This window comes from Gymnoscopelus microlampas (genome assembly GCF_963454915.1).
Source record: "Gymnoscopelus microlampas genome assembly, chromosome: 7".
NCBI lineage: Eukaryota > Metazoa > Chordata > Actinopteri > Myctophiformes > Myctophidae > Gymnoscopelus > Gymnoscopelus microlampas.
Genome location: NC_139944.1, coordinates 7,615,596 through 7,635,324, shown reverse-complemented (window position 1 = coordinate 7,635,324; position 19,729 = coordinate 7,615,596). Strand labels below are relative to the sequence as shown.

Below are 19,729 nucleotides of genomic sequence, written 5' to 3'. Positions count from 1 at the left end.
AAATCTTAAAAATGTGTCCAAATCTTTGAATATATATTTTTCTAAAGCGAACATTTTTTTTAACTCCTTGGAAAAAAATATTTTGAGATCTGCGGCCAAAATTCATATCATTTTGGGAGTCCTTGACATGAAAAAGTTTGAGAACCACTGATATTATAGAAACATATTATTTTTTCAAAAAGTTAGGATGTAGAAGACATTTGTAGAATCCCCAAAAGCAAAGATTTGAGTTACAAATGTTCGCTTTAAAAAAAAAATATATATATATATTCAAAGATTTGCACACATTTTCACGATTTTTCAAAACATTGCAGACCTACAAGCTCTTCTGATCTGCTATTTTTGAATAGCCCAAAGAAATAAAAAAAAATGACACAGATTCTTTCCCGGTCTTAATGGCTTAAATGATTATTCCAAGGGGATTTGTGTAAAGATGGTATCATGTATAATGTGTGCTAGACCCAGGGCTCCAGGCCTTGAGGTGTGAAATATTGATAGGTTAGCCTCATATCTGACGCTTTTTGTTTGCTCCTACTGCTCATGTCATGTTTATATTCATGCGCTCACATTTGAGGTCGCAGCGTGCGAGAGATTCACACACCTGAGGTATATACATGAGCCGGCATGATGCTCTTTCATGGCATCTGTGATTGACAGATTTCCCATCATATCACACATATTTGCAAGATCACACTCTGATTGGACTGATTTCTTTTTGCCACATGCAGTTCTTCATATCCGACACATTTAACCCATTAAGACCGGGAACAGGGAACGCATCTTGGGTGTCATTTTTAGATTTCTTTGGCTATTAGAAAATAGCAGATATACAAGCTCATAGCGCGGCACCGAGTGCTGCGCTATGAGCTTGTAGGTCTGCTATTTTTGAAAAATTGTGAAAATGTGTGCAAATCTTTGAATATATATATATATATTTTTAAAGTGAACATTTGCAACTCAAATCTTTGCTTCTGGGGGATTCTACAAAATGTCTTCTAAATCCTAAGAGTTTTTTTTGGTTTTTAAACGTTTGTTGCTATATATCAGTGGTTCTCAAACGTTTTCATGTCAAGGACCACCAAATAATGTATTTGGCCGCGGACCCCCAATATTTTGTAATAGGGAATCCCAGAAGCAAAGATTTGAGTCAAAACATTTCCCTTTAAAAAATATATGTGTTCAAATATTTGCACATTTTCACGATTTTTCAAAAAAAGAATAGCAGATCTACAAGCTTGTAGCGCGGCACTCGGTGCCACGCTATGAGCTTGTAGATCTGCTGTTTTTTGAATGGCCCAAAGAATAAATGACACAGATGCGTTCCCGGTCTAAATCGGTTAATACGGCGCGTTGAACAATGTTCTAAATCAGGGGTCTTCAACGTTTTTCAGACCAAGGACCGCTTACCAGAGAGAGAGAGATGAAGCAGGGACTCCCATTGCAGATTCAACTTTTTTTCATAGATTTCGTAGACAGTTTCATAGACTTGTTTGACAGCACTGTCATCGGTGTTTGAAATTATTAACATGTTGGATTCATGTTAACGTGTATGTTCAGACATTTAAACCCTTATAAACTTTACCTTTGGCTCTGTACTTGGTCTGCTCTTTTTTTCCTTCTACACCAAACCTCTTTGGTGTAGAAAATAGCCGATCTACAAGCTCGCCGCAAGGCGTTGTGAGCTTGTAGATCTGCTATTTTCGGGCTAATGTTCCGCTCAGAATAGGGATGCAAGTGGTTAATGTAAAAAAAACGAAACAAATTCCTTTCACACAAAGATTTGGCCGCCGACCCTGAAGTAAGTCTGAGGACCCCCTAGGTGGACCCGGGACCGCCTGTTGAAGACCCCAGTTCTAAATTGATTAGATTGGAGGTGAATTGGGCCCAAATGAGTTTCATCAGATGGGGGGGGGCTGGGGCCCGCTGCTCCTTCACTTGGAATGGAGCCAGTGAAGGTGGTAACTTTGGGCATCTAGTACGGATGCTTGTTGGGCGTCTCCCTATAGGGAGGTCCTCTGGCCACGTCCCACTGGGAGGAGGCCAACGGGGCAGACCAAGTACCAGATGATGGGGGGATTATATCTGCACGCTGCCATTGGAATGCCTTGGGATCCCCCCAGGATTAAACGGCTAATGTAGCTCGGGAGAGGGAAATCTGGAACTGTTGCTCGTGATAGACGGATGGATGGTGAATTGGGCTTGTGTGTGTGTGTGTGTGTGTGTGTGTGTGTGTGTGTGTGTGTGTGTGTGTGTGTGTGTGTGTGTGTGTGTGTGTGTGTGTGTGTGTGTGTGTGTGTGTGTGTGTGTGTGTGTGTGTGTCTGTGTGTGTGTGTTTATATTACTATACTTGCGAGGACCAAGTATAGTAGAATTTGAAGAAATAGACATTGTGAGGACCGTTTTCCTGGTTGTTTTATAGTTTCAAAAAACATTTTTAGAGATACCTTTTCAGTTTGAAAAACATTCAGGTTAGGATTAGACATTTAGAGGTTAGGTTTAGGGATTGGAATTAGAGTTAAACATGATTTATACTTAGTTGTGCGCCAGTGTCGTGCACCGAAAAACAGCCGATCTATAAGCCCACAACGTGGGCTTGTAGATCTGCTGTTTTTAGGCTTTAGGCTTACGGTAAAAAATGGCAATATATATATATTTTTTAAATATATATATATTGCCATTTTTTGTTGTGTTGTTGGTTTTGTCTGTTATGTTTTGTCATGTTTATTTGTTGGAAAAAGAATAAATACTTTAATTACAAAAAAATATATATATATTTTTTTTAAATGACATTCATAAAATGGCTGTCTTAAAGCGTTGATGTCCTCACAAGTATATTAATACAAACATGTGCGTGCGCGTGCGTGCGTGCGTATAACCTTTTTTCTGTGGTGTGCTGATGCCAGATCTCAGACTGTTACAGTGAAGGGATGTTCAGGGCTTTCTCCCAGCATGTCCTCCATCGCCTCAACATCCCACAGAGGGGACCAAAGGTAAGAGGAACACCCTACAGTAATTATGTGGCTTCTTAGTACAGCTCAATACACAAGGAACCATAATTACATTTCTCCCTGACCGGGGAATCAAACCCAGGCCGCGGCGGTGAGGGAGCCAAATCCTATAGCCACTGACTAGACCATATATGGGCAACTGGTGGCCCGGGGGCCACATGCGGCCCCCACCTTCACTTAATGCGACCCGCAGGTTAATATCGGAATACTGATATATTATTGATTTCAGCTGTTACAATTCCAAACATGCAAATATGACCCGCTTTAAGGACTTCAGTCTATACAGTATTAGTAGCTTAATGACTAGTATTACAATTCTTATGTCCAATGTATTTGTATTTATGTTCAAAAAGTCAACATAAGTATAACTAAATGCATTTGAAATTAAATTAAAATGTTTCTTTTCAGGATTCCAATTCAAAAATAGCAAAAAAAAAATCTGGATTCCAATTCAAAAATAGCAAAAATAGCAGGTCTATAAGCTCAAATCTTATTGCGATGCGTTTTGAGCATGTAGATCGGCTATTTTTGCTACTTTTGTGTGACATAGAATGGCTAAGTACGGCATTCATTTACGAAAGAAGTTAAAATACGGAGATAAGAGATTTCTGTACTGTATATGCAATGTAACCCTCTGGAGTGAATGTGGAAATATAGTGGCCCTCTCCATCATCAAAGTTGCCCACCCCTGGACTAGACCATCAAGTACATGTTTTGTAGAAAAAAACAATCTGCACCCTATGACTATGACATGTAGGGCATTTTGTACACATTTTCTTTTCCAAGTCAGGCGGATACAATGGTACTAGTGATTTAATGCATTTCATATGTTTATTCCAATGCTGTAGCTAATGGCATATCGTTCACATCGGCAAACCTCAAACATAATCATGTTTTCCCTGGTCACAGCAGTGAAAGCACCGAATCCTAGACACTAGACTAGAGTAAACCATCAGGGACATGCTGCCCAGAAAGCACTACCTGCAAAGCCAATATGATATGTATGGAAAGTGTAGTCAATTTCCCTTTCTGGCCAATCAGAACACACTTATGATTTGATGCGTTTAATATTTGTTTATTTCAATGCTGTAGTTAGAAATATTTTTTCCGATTTCCCTGACCGGGAATCGAACCCAGGTCGTAGTGGTGAGAGCGCCGAAACCCTAGCCACTAGACCATCAGGGTCTTGTAAGCAGCATCTGCTGTCAATCCTAGGGCAGTTTGTACAATAACATTTTCAATTCAGGCTGATAAACAAAGATTTAGATTATGTGTTTCAAATGTATTTACTTCAACGCTCCAGCTCAGGAAATATGCTAAACTCAAGTACATAGAGGTTGTTTGACAGTAGTTTAAAGAGCTCAGTGTACACGAGGAACCCCGATTCCGATTTTCCCTGACCAGGATTTGAGGCCGGGCTGTGACGGTGAGAACTCCAAATCCTAGCCACTAGAGACTAGACCATCTAGTGGTCTAGTCTTGAGAAAGCAGGTCTGCTCTCAACTAATTTACTATGACATAGACATGTATTCATAGAATTCGGGCTAAATATGCTTGTGATTTTGAATTTGTTTATTCCAATCCTAGAGCTTGTGGTATGTTAAATCCAAGAGCATTGATAATCTTCAACTAGAATCGCCACTAGAACATCAGGGACATGCTCCTTAGAAAGCACAATCTGCTGTCAAAGACTATGACATGTAGGGGCATTTTGTACAAGTCCATTTTGTATTGGTGATTTTTTCCCCCCGGCACGCGCACATTGCGCGCGTTTTATTTTACTCTAACGTAGGAAACATGTTTGTATGGGAAATGTTTTTAAGGTGAGTTTTAGTCTTTTTAAACTAATACAAATTCAAGGAATGCCGTGAATTATAGGAGCTGAAACTAAAAGCTTGCTTTGAACGAGTATCTTTCTCTTCTTCGACGGTGGCTGAGGCATTGCTGCGTGCAAATAGGATACTGGCAGCAGCGGCTACTGAAGCCAAGATGCTGTGTTGCTTACTGTGTAGGGAGGAGTGAGAATACATTGTCACACTCACTTGTAAACCTGGGGGGGGGGGGGGCGGGGGGGGGCATATTTTCACTTTCTTAAAGAGGTGGTGCCATGGTTTTGCACTTTTTCTGTTTTTCATGTGTCTATGACGTTGATAGTGTTTTATGTCTTCTCTGACTATTTTGAGTTTCTTCCTGGAGGCTGAAACCTTGAGGGTCAAACATGCCAAAAGAAAAACAGGCATTTAATGACACAGTAAAAATAGACCCTCCCCCTCATTATCATAACACAACAGGTGTGGGCATGAGGAGGAGGAGGGACTAGGACAGGTGGGTGGTGCTAAGGTGGTGGAGGAGGTGCTAAGGTGAGAACCAGGTATACTTAATGAACTGGAGGAGTGCCCACATAAAAACATAATTTTAACACTTTCTGTACACTTTTTTGAAAAAAAATCTTCCTCCTAGTAAAACCATAATACCTGATGATTATGTTTTAGGGGGGGAAAATCACTGAAAATCACGGCACCCCGTCTTTAACAGGTGTTACCAATGATACCAATGAAGGCTCTGTTCCATTTCGTGTACACAGTGGTTTTCAGACTTTTAATTTCCACGACCCCCATAACTTACCGGTCCATTTGGTTCCATTTGTACACTCTCAGAGTTACACACCCGTAAGGGGACATTTGGAACCCCCCCAAGGAACCATGAGGGTCCCTGGACCCCCATTTTAGACCCACTGGTGTAGCAGAGTGTTTCCAGTGAGCCAACATGCACAATATCAGCACCCTGACTCTGTTTGACCAGAATGGAACAGAGCCTTCATTAGTATCATTGGTAACACCTGTGAATGTCTTCACAATATGGCTGCTGTGCATAGAGCCTATTTACCAGTGCAACGCTGTGGTGTCCCGTGTAGTGACCAAAACACCACTGACTTTAGGTCATGGCATATGTTCAATCCAAGTGCATTGAGAGTTTTTGGCCGTAGTTTAAAGAGCTCCCCACATGTTAGGAAATATAACGCCCTTTTCCCTTACTGGGCATCAAAGAGAGCTCCACACACAAAAAAAGTTTAAAATGTATTTATTTAAAAGTAGAGCAGATGATAAGAACACGTTTATTTTGACGTTCAATTGGCATGAACATTCTTCTGGGTCAACTCATCCAAGCAAGACTGGTGGGTTCATGAGTTCCGGCACCTAATAATTTACAAATTAAGCACTGGTTACAAGCGGTAACTCCTATTGGAAAAACATACTGTGGGAGTGGAATTAGTGATTTGGTGATTGACCTCACAAAAGTATAATGATATGCTTAAATGCAAAAACAGTCTAATTTTGGCGGCCATCTTGAAAAACATGTCTGCCATCTTTGATTTACAAGTCGCCCAGTTTCCTACATCGAGTGATGTCCAAAGATGATTTGTACCAAATGTCCCGCTTGTATCACAATTTGAACAATTTCCCCAAAATATTGCTGTAATCTGCTAAACTCAATTGCATTGAGGTTGTTTGACAGCACTGCAGTTAAAAGAGTTAAAAGTACACACAAGGAACCCAGAACCCTATTTTCCCTGACTGGAAATGAAACCCAGGCTTCATTATTCCAATAACTCGTGGCATGTTAAATCCAAGAGCATCGACAATCTTCAATCTTAAAGCTCGTGGTTGATAATCTGCTGTCAAAGACTATGACGTGTAGTGCAATTATATTTTCAATCTAGGCCATTAAAAAGATTGTTGTGATTTCTGCATCTTAAATTATTTAGCCTCTTCACTGAACTTCGAGATGTCACCAGTTGCATCTGTAGGCAGAGATCTCTGTTCGTCTCGCGACACGAGGCTAAGCTCAAACAGGTGAACATTTGTCGAAAATAGCCAATCTACAAGCTCATAACATGTCGTAACACATTATATAGGGTTTAAGTGGTTAAAATTGTGAAAGCTGTCCTTTGGGCTCCATTGCTGTGGTAGTTTACTACATGCCGGATGAGCTCTGTTGCGTCTGCAGCCCTGTTCTGCAGCGTCTTCTGCTGCCCCACGAGCTGGCAAGGAGATGCCATATCCACACTGCACAGATTGGGTGTATGTTTAACCATTTAAGACCGAGAACGCATCTGTGTCATTTTAAGATTTCTTTGGCTATTCAAAAATTGCAGATCTACAAGCTCATAGCGCACCACCTATGAGCTTGTAGATCTGACATTTTTTGAAAAATCGAGAATATGTGTGCAAATCTTTGAATATATATGTTTTAAAGCGAACATTTTTAACTCTGTTACAACTTCTGGGGGGGTCCCTGGAACAAAATATTTTGAGATGATGGTCCGCGGCCAAATACATATCATTTTGGGTGGTCTTTCCTTGACATGAAAAAGTTTGAGAACCACTGATTATAGCAGCATACATAAAAAAAAAACTGGATTTAGAAGACATTTGTAGAATCCCCCAGAAGCAGAGATTTGAGTTCAAAATGTTTGCTTTAAATATATATATATATATTCAAACATTTGCACACATTTAAAAAAAAATAGCCCAAAGAAATCTAAAAATGACAGTTCCCGGCTTTAATGGGTTAATACATTTATTATGCATCAGCCAAGCACATTGTGGCTCAGTGGCGGATACCTGTAACAGTAACGACCGCAAGCCCCATATGCATAACACGAAGAGACGGGACGGGGGGAGCAGTTTTATGAGCCACGATCAAAACGCGGAATTCTCGGTTCGCAGGCCAGACGGAGGGGTATATGGCGGGCCGCTGACGTGAATTACCGACGAGCAGTAAGCGGGGAAAAGCGTACAGGCACATATTTATACACATACTGTGTAAGCACACGTCCACCTCTCCTCCTCGTTTCGTCTCCTCCGCACCTCCGTCTGCAACTCTCCTGGTCTATATAACACCAGTGCACGCATCACAGGTGTTGCCCGTGTTTTACGGCGCGGCACTTCAATTGCTCGACTGTATCTTTATGACCGGGCGAAGCCCCGATAACTTCTCCCATCCTATGGAATAGCTCATTGGGTATTCATGGCCCTCGCTGGATATATGCTAAGAGGCTTTCCAGCCATAGATGCAGGGCTGCTATAGCGATAGCGGGCCACGGCTTGCTGAACGAGAGGTCTTCCTGGCCCTGACCCTCTCCCCCGTGCTTCCTTTCATCGCTGGATTAACCCATTAACACCGGGAACGCATCTGTGTAACCACGTAAACTATTGTTTTATACTTACAAAATAGCAGATATACAAGCTCGTAGCGCGGCACTGAGTTGCGCACTATGAGCTTGTGGATCTGCTATTTTTTGGGAAATGTGTGCAAATCTTTGAAAATAAAACATTTTTAATTCAAATCTTTGCTTCATGGGGGTCCCTGGAACAAAATATTTTGAGATGGGGGTCCGCGGCTAAATACGTATCATTTTAGGGGTCCTTGACATGAAAACATTTGAGAACCACTGATATATATTTTCAAAAAGCCGTTTTAGACAACATTTGTAGAATTTTCAAAAATCGGCGTGCTATGAGCTTATATATACGTATATCTGCTATTTTTGAATAGCCAAAGAAATAAAAAAATATGACAGATTATTTCCCAGTCTAAATGGGTTAATGGCACACAGCCAGACACTCACACTGTTCCTCTCTTCCATTGTCCTCTGTTCGTCTACCCCTATCGCCTTCCCTTTCATATTATGCTCCAGTCCGAATTACAGCATGGCATCTCTTCAATACTTGTATTATTAGTATTAGAATAGGGGGGGACATTAGGTCTTTGTTGAATATATTATGCTCACAGCTTTTACTAGGGTATTTTACACATGGTTGATTCTGTGAGGAATGGTTTTAAATGTAATAGTGTCCGTATAGTGTGGCATGTCATCCTTATTGTTTACTTCCAAATGCCACAAACACATGCGTCTTATAGCGAAAGCTGTGACACGTAAAAACAAAGTATGAGTCTCTATGTTGTGATTATGTGACGTTTCAATGTGCACAGTTTAAAACGGCACATAAACAATCCTCGTGTATATATTTATTTTTAATCCCACTGCGGTCAGTTTAGACTGGACCCTATATACCGGTACTTTGTTGGACGATGAATAGTGAAAAAACATAATCATCAGGTATTATGGTTATACTAGGAGGAATATTTTTTTCAAAAAAGTGTACAGAAAATGTTAAAATTATATTTTATGTGGACACGCCTCCAGTTCATTAAGTATACCTGGTTCTCACCTTAGCACCTCCTCCACCACCTTAGCACCACCCACCTGTCCTAGTCCCTCCTCCTCATGGCCACACCTGTTGTGTTATGATAATGAGGGGGAGGGTATGTTTTTACTATGTCACTCAAGGGCTGTTTTTCTATTGGCACGTTTGACCCTCAAGGTTTCAGCCTCCAGGTAGAAACTCAAAATAGTCAGAGAAGACATAAAACACCATAAAAACACCACCAGGGGGCTTAATGAAGTTCTATCAACCTCATAGACACATGAAAAACGGAAAAAGTGCAAAACCATGGCACCACCTCTTGAAGATAGCAGATTTACAAGCTGACCACACGTCGCGTCGTGCATGGACTTGCAGGACTCCTTGATGCAACGCTACATGACAGAAAATGAACATAGTGAAAATAACAAACCAAAAATGAGTTGGAAGTCGAATGGGCTTATATAGGAGGGACTTTTTGATTCAATATCTAAATATTGAATCAATCAACAGCTTAAACTCTCTTCGTGCACAGAAAAGTAGACGTGAAGTATTTTTAAAAGTGAAGTTCCCATTGATTATAAAGTGGGTGAACGAGTCATCTCTGTGCCTGCATGGCGAGGGGGTCGCAAGAAGTTTTGTAATTGTTGTGAAGGAGCGTGGCGCTTTGCCAGCCATCTTCCTCTTGTCCTTGGCTGATTGATTATTGGGCTCATTGCTGTTTTCAGGAGGGGCGTGTTCGTGTCACCCTGCTCGCTCGCAGCACGGAATACCGACGAATATTAAACCAAGCGGAGGTGAGTCTCTTTCCATCTCTATCGTTTTCTCGTTTTTTCTCCGCGCTGTCCCCGTCTCTCTTTGTGAGTCTCTCTCTCCCATCTCATGGGATTCCCCTCCGTCTCTCTTCTTCTCTCATCTCTCATCCTGCTTTCTACCCCAGCTCATCTGTATTCCTTCCCTTTTAGAGAACGTTGTCTTTTCTCTTGCTATCTCTCTCGGTTCGTCCTCTCCACCCTTCTGAACATTGATTTACTGCCCTCCTCTCTTAAGCCATTCAAACCGGGAACGCCGGGAACGTCATTTTTAGATTTATTTTTGGGCTATTAAAAAATAGCAGATATACAAGCTCGTAGCGTGGCACCGAGTGCCGCGCTACGAGCTTGCAGATCTGCAATTTTTTTGGAAGGATCGTGGAAAATCGTGGGTCTTTCAATATGTATATGTTTTTAAAGTGAACATTTGTAACTCAAATCTTTGCTTCTGGGGATTCTACAAATGTACTGTATTCTAAATCCTAGCTAATGTTGCTATACTATCAGTGGTTCTCAAAATGATATGTATTTGGCCCGTGGACCCCCATCTCACAATATTATGCTTCAGGGACCCCCAGAAGTTGTAACAGAGTTAAAAGTGTTTGCTTTAGAAAATATATATTCAAAGATTTGCACACATTTTCACAATTTTTCAAAAAATAGCAGATCTACAAGTTCACTTGTAGATCTGCTATTTTTGAATAGCCAAAGAAATAGTAAAAACGACACACATATGCGTTCCCGGTCTTAAAGGGTTAAGTGCCCGTTTAAACTCTTATTTGCCATAAACAGCGGGGGGTGGGGAAAGGGGGAGGGGCCCTTGTGATGTATATGGCTGATGTCCACATTAGTTTGTCCTCTCATTGATCAGACGAGACGTTTTCGCTGTCGTCGATTTACAGATGGTGAACGCCCTCAAGACCGTGCCTCTACTGGAGGTCAACGTGGTGGACTACAAGTACAAGTGAGTTGAATAGCTCCGGCCTGTCTTTCTGACAGCAGGGGGTCCCCCCGAGGTGCCACAATGAGGTGGGGACCGATATGAACGGATTCGACGAAAGGATTCGACTTTGAAGACGGTTTCGACTTCATGTTTGCTCAACTTTGGTCAGCTGCTGTTAGGACGTTACAGCGGAGAGAGGGTGGGCGTTTGTTAAAGACGGGGTGCCGTGATTTTCAGTGATTTTTTTCCCCCCCTAAAACATAATCATCAGGTATTATGGTTATACTAGGAGGATTTTTTTTCTTCGAAAAAGTGTACAGAAATTGTTAAAATTATGTTTTTATGTGGACACGCCTCCAGTTCATTAAGTATACCTGGTTCCTCCACCACCTTAGCGCCACCCACCTGTCCTAGTCCCTCCTCCTCCTCATGCCCACACCTGTTGTGTTATGATAATGAGGGGGAGGGTATATTTTTACTATGTCACTAAAGCGCTGTTTCTCTATTGGCACGTTTGACCCTCAAGGTTTCAGCCTCCAGGTAGAAACTCAAAATAGTCAGAGAAGACATAAAACACCATAAAAACACCACCAGGGGGCTTAAAGAAGTTCTATCAACCTCATAGACACATGAAAAACAGAAAAAGTGCAAAACCATGGCACCACCTCTTTATCTTCTCAAATAGCTGAGGGTATGGTCACACCTTGCCTATAGCGTCTGAAGGGGAGTAGCCAACACGTGCATCGAGCGCGTACCACGTTCCACTTGTGTGGCAGTGCCGGTTTTCTGGTGTGTGGTTTCTGTGGACTTCAGTTGGAGTGGTTTGCTCACTTAAAAGCCTTTAAGACCTGGAACGCATCTGTGCCTCATGTTTTGATTTGAGCAAAAAAAGCATTATTTTACACTTTGGCTATTCAAAAATAGCTCTGTATATCTGCTATTTTTGATGTGTGCAAATCTTTGAATATATATTGTTTTAAAGTGAACATTTGTAACTCAAATCTTTGCTTCTGGGGGGTCCCTGGAACAACATATTTTGAGATGGGGGTCGGCGGCCCCTACATATCATTTTGGGGGTCCTTGACATGAAAAAGTTTGAGAACCACTGATATAGAAACATTATAGAAACAGATATAGTTGTATCAGAATATTGTTGGGATTTAGAAGACATTAGTAGAATCGGCTTCAGGTCGTAATGGGTTACGACAACTGCAAGCGCAATGCCTGCCAATGGGGGTCAATCATGCACTTCTTTCCTAGTGGTTGATGCCCATTGTTCAAAAGTTTACAAATGTTACTCTCCACGCGTTAACTGTCAGTCGCTTACAGCTTCTGGTGCTTATGTTTGACCGAAACCCTTGAAGTTTTTGGTTTTGCGGAAAGGACTACACAGCAAATGTGTAGTCTGTACACGTGTTACTGTAATTGAGACCTTGAATCGACACTCATGATTTGAACAGTGTACACAGCAAAATGTGGTGTCAACACATTCTCTGCCAGGTATTCATTCATTCATTCATTCATTCGCTGCTGCCAGCGTTTTTACCTTATTTTGACGGTCCACTGAGAGCCACGATGTGGACACGGATGTAAACCAAGGCCGTCTGGGGGGAGGGGGTGGGTCTCGTCTATCCACCGGAACAAAAAAGAGTTTTACCGCGAACGTCCGTTCTGTTGTAATCGGCAGTTGAATTAAAACATTTTTCATCAAAAAAAGAAGAAATCCGAGTTTTTTTTTAATTGACGGAAATCTCTGTCAATGGCAGGGAATGTGTTAATGTCCAGTAGCTCAGCATTAACAAATGGAACCAAATTGGTTTTCCAACCCATTAAGACCTGGAACGCATCTGTGTCACTTTAGATTTATTTGGCTATTCAAAAATAGCAGATATACAAGCTCATAGCGCGGCACCGAGTGCCGCGCTATGAGCTTGTATATCTGCTATTTTTGAAAAATCTTGAAACTTTTTTTTTTTCTTTTTTTTTTCAAAAAACTTAATGGGTTAATATACCGAGGATTGTTGCGCTTGAGGAGGGTTGATGACACTGTATTGTCTGGCTCTCTGTGTCCACTGTCCGCTCAGGGACGTTCCATTCTTGGAGCAGCTGAAGATCACCCACAACTCGGACATCTTCATCGGGATGCACGGGGCGGGCCTCACGCATCTGCTCTTCCTTCCTGATTGGGCCGTCCTTTTTGAGCTGTGAGCGACACCTCCCGTTCTCTGTCTACACGTGTGTGTGTGTGTGTGTGTGTGTGTGTGTGTGTGTGTGTGTGTGTGTGTGTGTGTGTGTGTGTGTGTGTGTGTGTGTGCGTGTGCGTGCATGTGTCTCTCTGTTTGTGTGATTGTGTGAAACAGAGAGTGCAACATGGGCTTTGCAGCATGCTGTTCTCAGCCACTTGACTGCCCAATTAACCAGGAATTCATCACACCTGGCTGTGCTTTCTTGGGTGGAGTGCATGTGTGTGGATGATTGGAGTGTGTGTGTATGTGGGTGCGCATGTAAGCAGTTGCACCTGTACTGTGTGTGTGTGTGTGTGTGTGTGTGTGTGTGTGTGTGTGTGTGTGTGTGTGTGTGTGTGTGTGTGTGTGTGTGTGTGTGTGTGTGTGTGTGTGTGTGTGTGTGTGTGTGTGTGTGTGTGTGTGTGTGTGAGACTATACTTGTGAGGACCTCATTAATAGAGTAGAACTTGAGAAATAGACATTGTGAGGACCATGGTTATTTCATAATAAAAAATAGTATATATATATATTTAGAGAATTAAGAAAATATTGTCCTCACAAGTATACCAATACAAACGTGTGTGTGTGTGTGTGTGTGTGTGTGTGTGTGTGTGTGTGTGTGTGTGTGTGTGTGTGTGTGTGTGTGTGTGTGTGTGTGTGCGTGTGCCTGACAGAAGTAGAAAGAGAGAGAAAGAGAAAATGTGTAAGCAGTAAGCAGAAAAAAGAGACAGCGAGACGAGATGAGGAAAAGAGATAGATAAAAGTGTCTGCTGTCCCTCCCAGATATAATTGTCAGGACGAGAGCTGCTATCGAGATCTGGCTCGGCTGCGGGGCATCCGATACGTGACTTGGCAGAAAATGGACAAAGTGGTCCCGCAGGACAAGGTAAGGGGGAATCTCCTCTCCTCTGGCCACTCCATACGGCTACACCATTAGCCCCATAGAACCTCAACAATTAACCCATTAAGACCAGAGGCCATTCTTAAAAATGTTTTCTAAATCCTAACAGTTTTTTTGAAAAAAAAAAAAAAATGTTTTTCAAGATTTTTCAAAAATAGCAGATCTACAAGCTCATAGCGCGGCACTCGGTGCCGCGCTATGAGCTTGTATATCTGCTATTTTTGAATAGCCAAAGAAATCTAAAATGACACAGATGCGTTCCAGGTCTCAATGGGTTTACTGCACACGGTGCATACTGGTTACACACGGACATGCACACAGTACATGCAGGGTGCACACAAACACGCACATAACACGTACTGTTTACACACAAACATGCACACAGTACAGTACATACATGTTACACACAAAGATAGAAGTGTTCATACACAGCGAAATCCTAAAAGATTTAACTCTTAAAGAGTATTTTATTTTGTAACAAACAAACACACACACACACACACACATACACACCCGTGTGCGTGTGCCATTGTGAAAAGACTGCCTATTTTGACTTTGATGAAAATGTGTTCTAGACACTCGCATGCAAACACAAACAATAACACACAGACATCGTTAGAGATCAAACGCTGAGCAGGCCAGCTGAAAGCACAGACACACACACTCTGTCTGTGTGAGTGTCTTAAGAGGAAGGCAGCTGCCTGCTGCCTCACTGCCTGATTAGTCACTGTCCTTCAAAAAGCAACATTCTTTTTTTTCTTTGGAGGTACCTGAAAATAAATCAGAATTAGACAGAAGTTTCCCAAGAAGATTTCTTTTTTTTCTTGAGTACCTTTCCAGTCCAGTATTCTTTTTTGAATCCGCCACAGGTACATCCAGCTCGGCCCAGGGTCTACACTACCATGTATATTACCATGATACTGACATGATACTGACATGATACTGACTCGATACTGACCATGACACTGACATGATACTGACCATGATACTGACATGATACTGACCATGATACTGACATGATACTGACATGATACTGACCATGATACTGACCATGATACTGACCATGACACTGACATGATACTGACCATGATACTGACCATGACACTGACATGATACTGACATGATACTGACATGATACTGACCATGATACTGACATGATACTGACATGATACTACCATGATACTGACATGATACTGACCATGATACTGACCATGATACTGACCATGACACTGACCATGACACTGACCATGATACTGACCATGATACTGACATGATACTGACATGATACTGACCATGATACTGACATGATACTGACATGATACTGACCATGATACTGACCATGATACTGACCATGACACTGACATGATACTGACCATGATACTGACCATGACACTGACATGATACTGACATGATACTGACATGATACTGACATGATACTACCATGATACTGACCATGACACTGACATGGTACTGACCATGATACTGACCATGACACTGACATGGTACTGACCATGATACTGACATGATACTGACATGATACTGACCATGATACTGACATGATACTGACATGATACTGACCATGACACTGACCATGATACTGACCATGATACTGACCATGATACTGACCATAATACTGACCATGATACTGACCATGATACTGACATAATACTGACCATGATACTGACCATGATACTGACATGATACTGACCATGATACTGACCATGATACTGACCTACTGACATGATACTGACCATGATACTGACATGATACTGACCATGATACTGACCTACTGACATGATACTGACCATGATACTGACATGATACTGACCATGATACTGACCATGACACTGACATGATACTGACATGATACTGACATGATACTGACATGATAGTGACCATGATACTGACCATGATACTGACCATGATACTGACCTACTGACATGATACTGACCTACTAACATGATACTGACCATGATACTGACTGTGATACTGACCATGATACTGACATGATACTGACCGTGATACTGACCATGATACTGACCATGATACTGACATGATACTGACCATGATACTGACCATGATACTGACCATGATACTGACATGATACTGACCATGATACTGACCATGATACTGACCATGATACTGACATGATACTGACCATGATACTGACCATGATACTGACCATGATACTGACCATGATACTGACCATGATACTGACCATGATACTGACATGATACTGACCATGATACTGACATGATACTGACCATGATACTGACCATGATACTGACCATGATACTGACCGTGATACTGACCATGATACTGACCATGATACTGACATGATACTGACCATGATACTGACCATGATACTGACCGTGATACTGACCATGATACTGACCGTGATACTGACCATGATTCTGACCATGATACTGACCATGATACTGACATGATACTGACCATGATACTGACCATGATACTGACCGTGATACTGACCATGATACTGACATGATACTGACCTACTGACATGATACTTTCCTGTTTCCGTTTTTATCTTGAGTTAACTGGTTTTGCCCTGGTTTTGGCTAAGACATCGTGGTTTTCACATGGTATAAAAACGAAAGGAAAGCTCCGGTTATATTTCCTTTTCTCTGGACGACGAACAGTTATCCCCTTTGTGTTTACCAACGGTCTGACACGCGATCATTATATATATAAATGTTCTGTGGCCAGGGGGGGGGGGGGGGGGGGTTGGGATTTACGTTCATTATTGCCGGATATGGTGCCTTCAGCCTGGCTGCGCGGGTGAAAACTACCTCACCACAACTTGCCTCTGAAAACGTAACCCTTTAAGGGTTGGTACATGGATCGTGTTTGTTTATACACATGATCCGACCATGGATTATAATGGATATACAATGTCTCTGACCTGTTGAAAATCTTATAAAACACGAACATCTCTGCTAATTATTGTTTCACAAAACATGTTTGACTATTTGGTTGAAAAAAACACATGTAGTGATACGTGACGTTAATGTTCACAAAGAATTGTGGGACATAAACTACCATGAAACATACGCCTTCAATCAGCCCAATGAAGGGACCGGAGCACGTTTTACACTAACCTCTAATCAGTGGTGGGAAAAGTACTAAAAAGTAAAAGGATCAATACTGCAATATAGAAAGACTCTGTTGCAAGTATTAGTCCAGAATTCAAAATGTAGGCATCAAAATGTACTTAAAGTACCAAAAGTAAAATGCAGAATGTCCCATTACCCAGTTTTGAAATGTATGAAAATCATTTGAAAATAGCCGATCTACAATCTCACAATGCGTCGCATCGCGACGCATTGTGAGATTGTAGATCGGCTATTTTCAAATGGCCGAAATGTATATAGGGCTGAAGTGGTTAATGTATGTTTCGTAATAACAATCAAAATCTACAAAGTAACTAGTAACTCAAGTTTTCTAATAATTGTAGTGGAGTAAAAGTACAATATTTGCCTCTTTAGATGTAGTGGAGTAGAAGCAAAAGTACTGAAAATTGGAAACCCTCCAGTAAAGTAGAAATACCTCAAAATTGTACTTTTGAGTACAGTACTTGAGTAAATGTACTTAGTTACTTCACACCACCGCCTCTAATTGGGACAGTCCTTGATGCCTGTGCTGTTCCTGCCTCCTTTCACACAACAACAGTCTCCGTCCCCCACGGTTATTTATATTTTCTCGTGTTTTATCCTAGATTTCACAAGTTCACCTTATATGCTCCCCCCTGCCCCCCCCTGTTTTCCTCACAGGGACACCACCCCACCCTGGGGGACCATCCCAAGTTCACCAACTACTCCTTTGAGGTGGAGGAGTTCATGCGCGTGGTGCTGGAAGCGGCCGACTACGTCACGAGCCACCCGCGGTGGCGGCGGCGGCGGCGGCTCCGAACCGTCCGCGACGAGCTGTAAAAGAGTGCGGGGGAGGGAGGAAATGGGCGAAGAAATGGCTTCAGAGAGAAGCTCCCACACGACGGGAAAACACCAGACGCCTTCTCTAGAAGAAGATGGAGAAGACGGAGTACAGTTTTAAGTCAGGGGTCTTCAACGTTTTCAGGCCGAGGACCCCCTAGCTGAGAGAGAGATGAAGCAGGGAGGGACCCCCTCTATATTGTATAAAATTGTGTTTCAGATAAAATTTTGCTGCTCTTTTTTCCCCTCTACACCTATAACTCCAAAAATAGCCGATCTACAAGCTCACAACGCCTCGCAGCGCGAGGCGTTGTGAGCTTGAAGATCGGCTATTTTTGGCTAAAGTTCTCCTCAGAAAAGGGATGCTAGGATTCAAGTGGTTCATGTAAAAAAAATAATCTTATCACACAAAGATTTGGCGGACCCCCTGCAGTAACTCTGAGGACCCCCTAGGGGTCCCGGACCCCCTGTTGAAGACCCCTGGCTTAAGTTGTAATCCATTCTAAATGTGTACATAGCTGTCCACGGGGCTTTCAGCGCTCTCTAGTCGAGCTTTTCCGTCTCCCCCCCCTCCCCTCTGTCTCTCTACTACTGTCTCTTTCTCCCACACTGTTTTGTGACGAGCCGGGACGACTGACAAAGCAATACGATGGCGGAATGGCTCTTCTGTTTGAAGATCCTCCACCGGGTTCCATTAGCGTCACATCAGTAAAAAAAAAAAAAAGGGACGGGCCGTCTACAGAAGGAAAAGACGCACCCCCCCCCCCCCCCCCCCCCCCACAAACATCCTTTTATTATACCTTCAGTGTCGACTTCATTCCGCACTGACAAAGTTAGCTAATGAGCAGCTGTTTAGGGCGCCTTGTCAAACAAGAGCCACGTCTCCTTACTGTGCGTCTCGTCACTCGTCGCCCATGATGAGCGTCGGCTTCAGTGCGGTTTGGTGACAGTCGCGTCGGTGGGTGGGGTTCTAATCAGTGGTGGAGAAAGTATTAACGTTTTGTGCTTATAAGTAAAAGTATCAATACTGCGATGTGGAAATTCTCCATTGCCAGTGAAAGTCTGGAATTTTAAAATGTACTTGAGTAGAAGTACAAAAGATTTGGCATCAAAATGTACTTAAAGTACTGAAAGTAAAAGTATTCATTATGCAGAATGTCCCATTTCAAGTTTTCAACTGTATGCACGTCTTTTGAAAATAGCCGATCTACAAGCTCACAATGCGTCGCAGATTCTGCAAGAATGCTTGTAGATCGGCTATTTTCAAATGGCCGAAATGTATATAGGGCTGAAGTGGTTAATGTATGTTTTGTAATAATAATCAAAATCTACAAAGTAACTAGTATAGCTAAAGTTTTTTAAATAAATGTAGTGGAGTAAAAGTACAATATTTGGATCCGAGATGTAGTGGAGTAGAAGTAAAAGTATTACATTGGAAATACTCAAGTAAAGTACAAATACCTCAACATTGTACTTAAGTACAGTACCTAAGTAAATGTAATTTCTTACTTTCCACCACTGGTTCTAATCACATCCAGGCTGCAACATTCTTTTATATATTGCTCATAGATTTAGTTGCTGGTTTAGCGTTACGCTGCTGTTTCTAGACATGTGGATCAGTCAATGAATCTTAAAGCCACAATCCGGGACTTATTTTAAAGAGTCAAATGTTTTTGTTTTT

The 19,729-nt window shown here is 42.0% G+C and overlaps 1 protein-coding gene across 1 annotated transcript in view; it reads left to right on the top strand.

The window, feature by feature from the left end:
- The window catches only part of eogt (EGF domain-specific O-linked N-acetylglucosamine (GlcNAc) transferase), a 38,188-nt gene extending 19,901 nt beyond the window's left edge, over nucleotides 1-18,287 (top strand). The window contains exons 11-16 of the mRNA XM_084062552.1: nucleotides 2,904-2,990; nucleotides 9,946-10,014; nucleotides 10,932-10,993; nucleotides 13,057-13,176; nucleotides 13,981-14,083; nucleotides 17,890-18,287. Coding sequence (XP_083918678.1) covers nucleotides 2,904-2,990; nucleotides 9,946-10,014; nucleotides 10,932-10,993; nucleotides 13,057-13,176; nucleotides 13,981-14,083; nucleotides 17,890-18,048 — 600 coding nt within the window. The 3' untranslated portion in view covers nucleotides 18,049-18,287. The remainder of the gene's footprint in view (nucleotides 1-2,903; nucleotides 2,991-9,945; nucleotides 10,015-10,931; nucleotides 10,994-13,056; nucleotides 13,177-13,980; nucleotides 14,084-17,889) is intronic.
- Nucleotides 18,288-19,729: the final 1,442 nt, after the last annotated feature.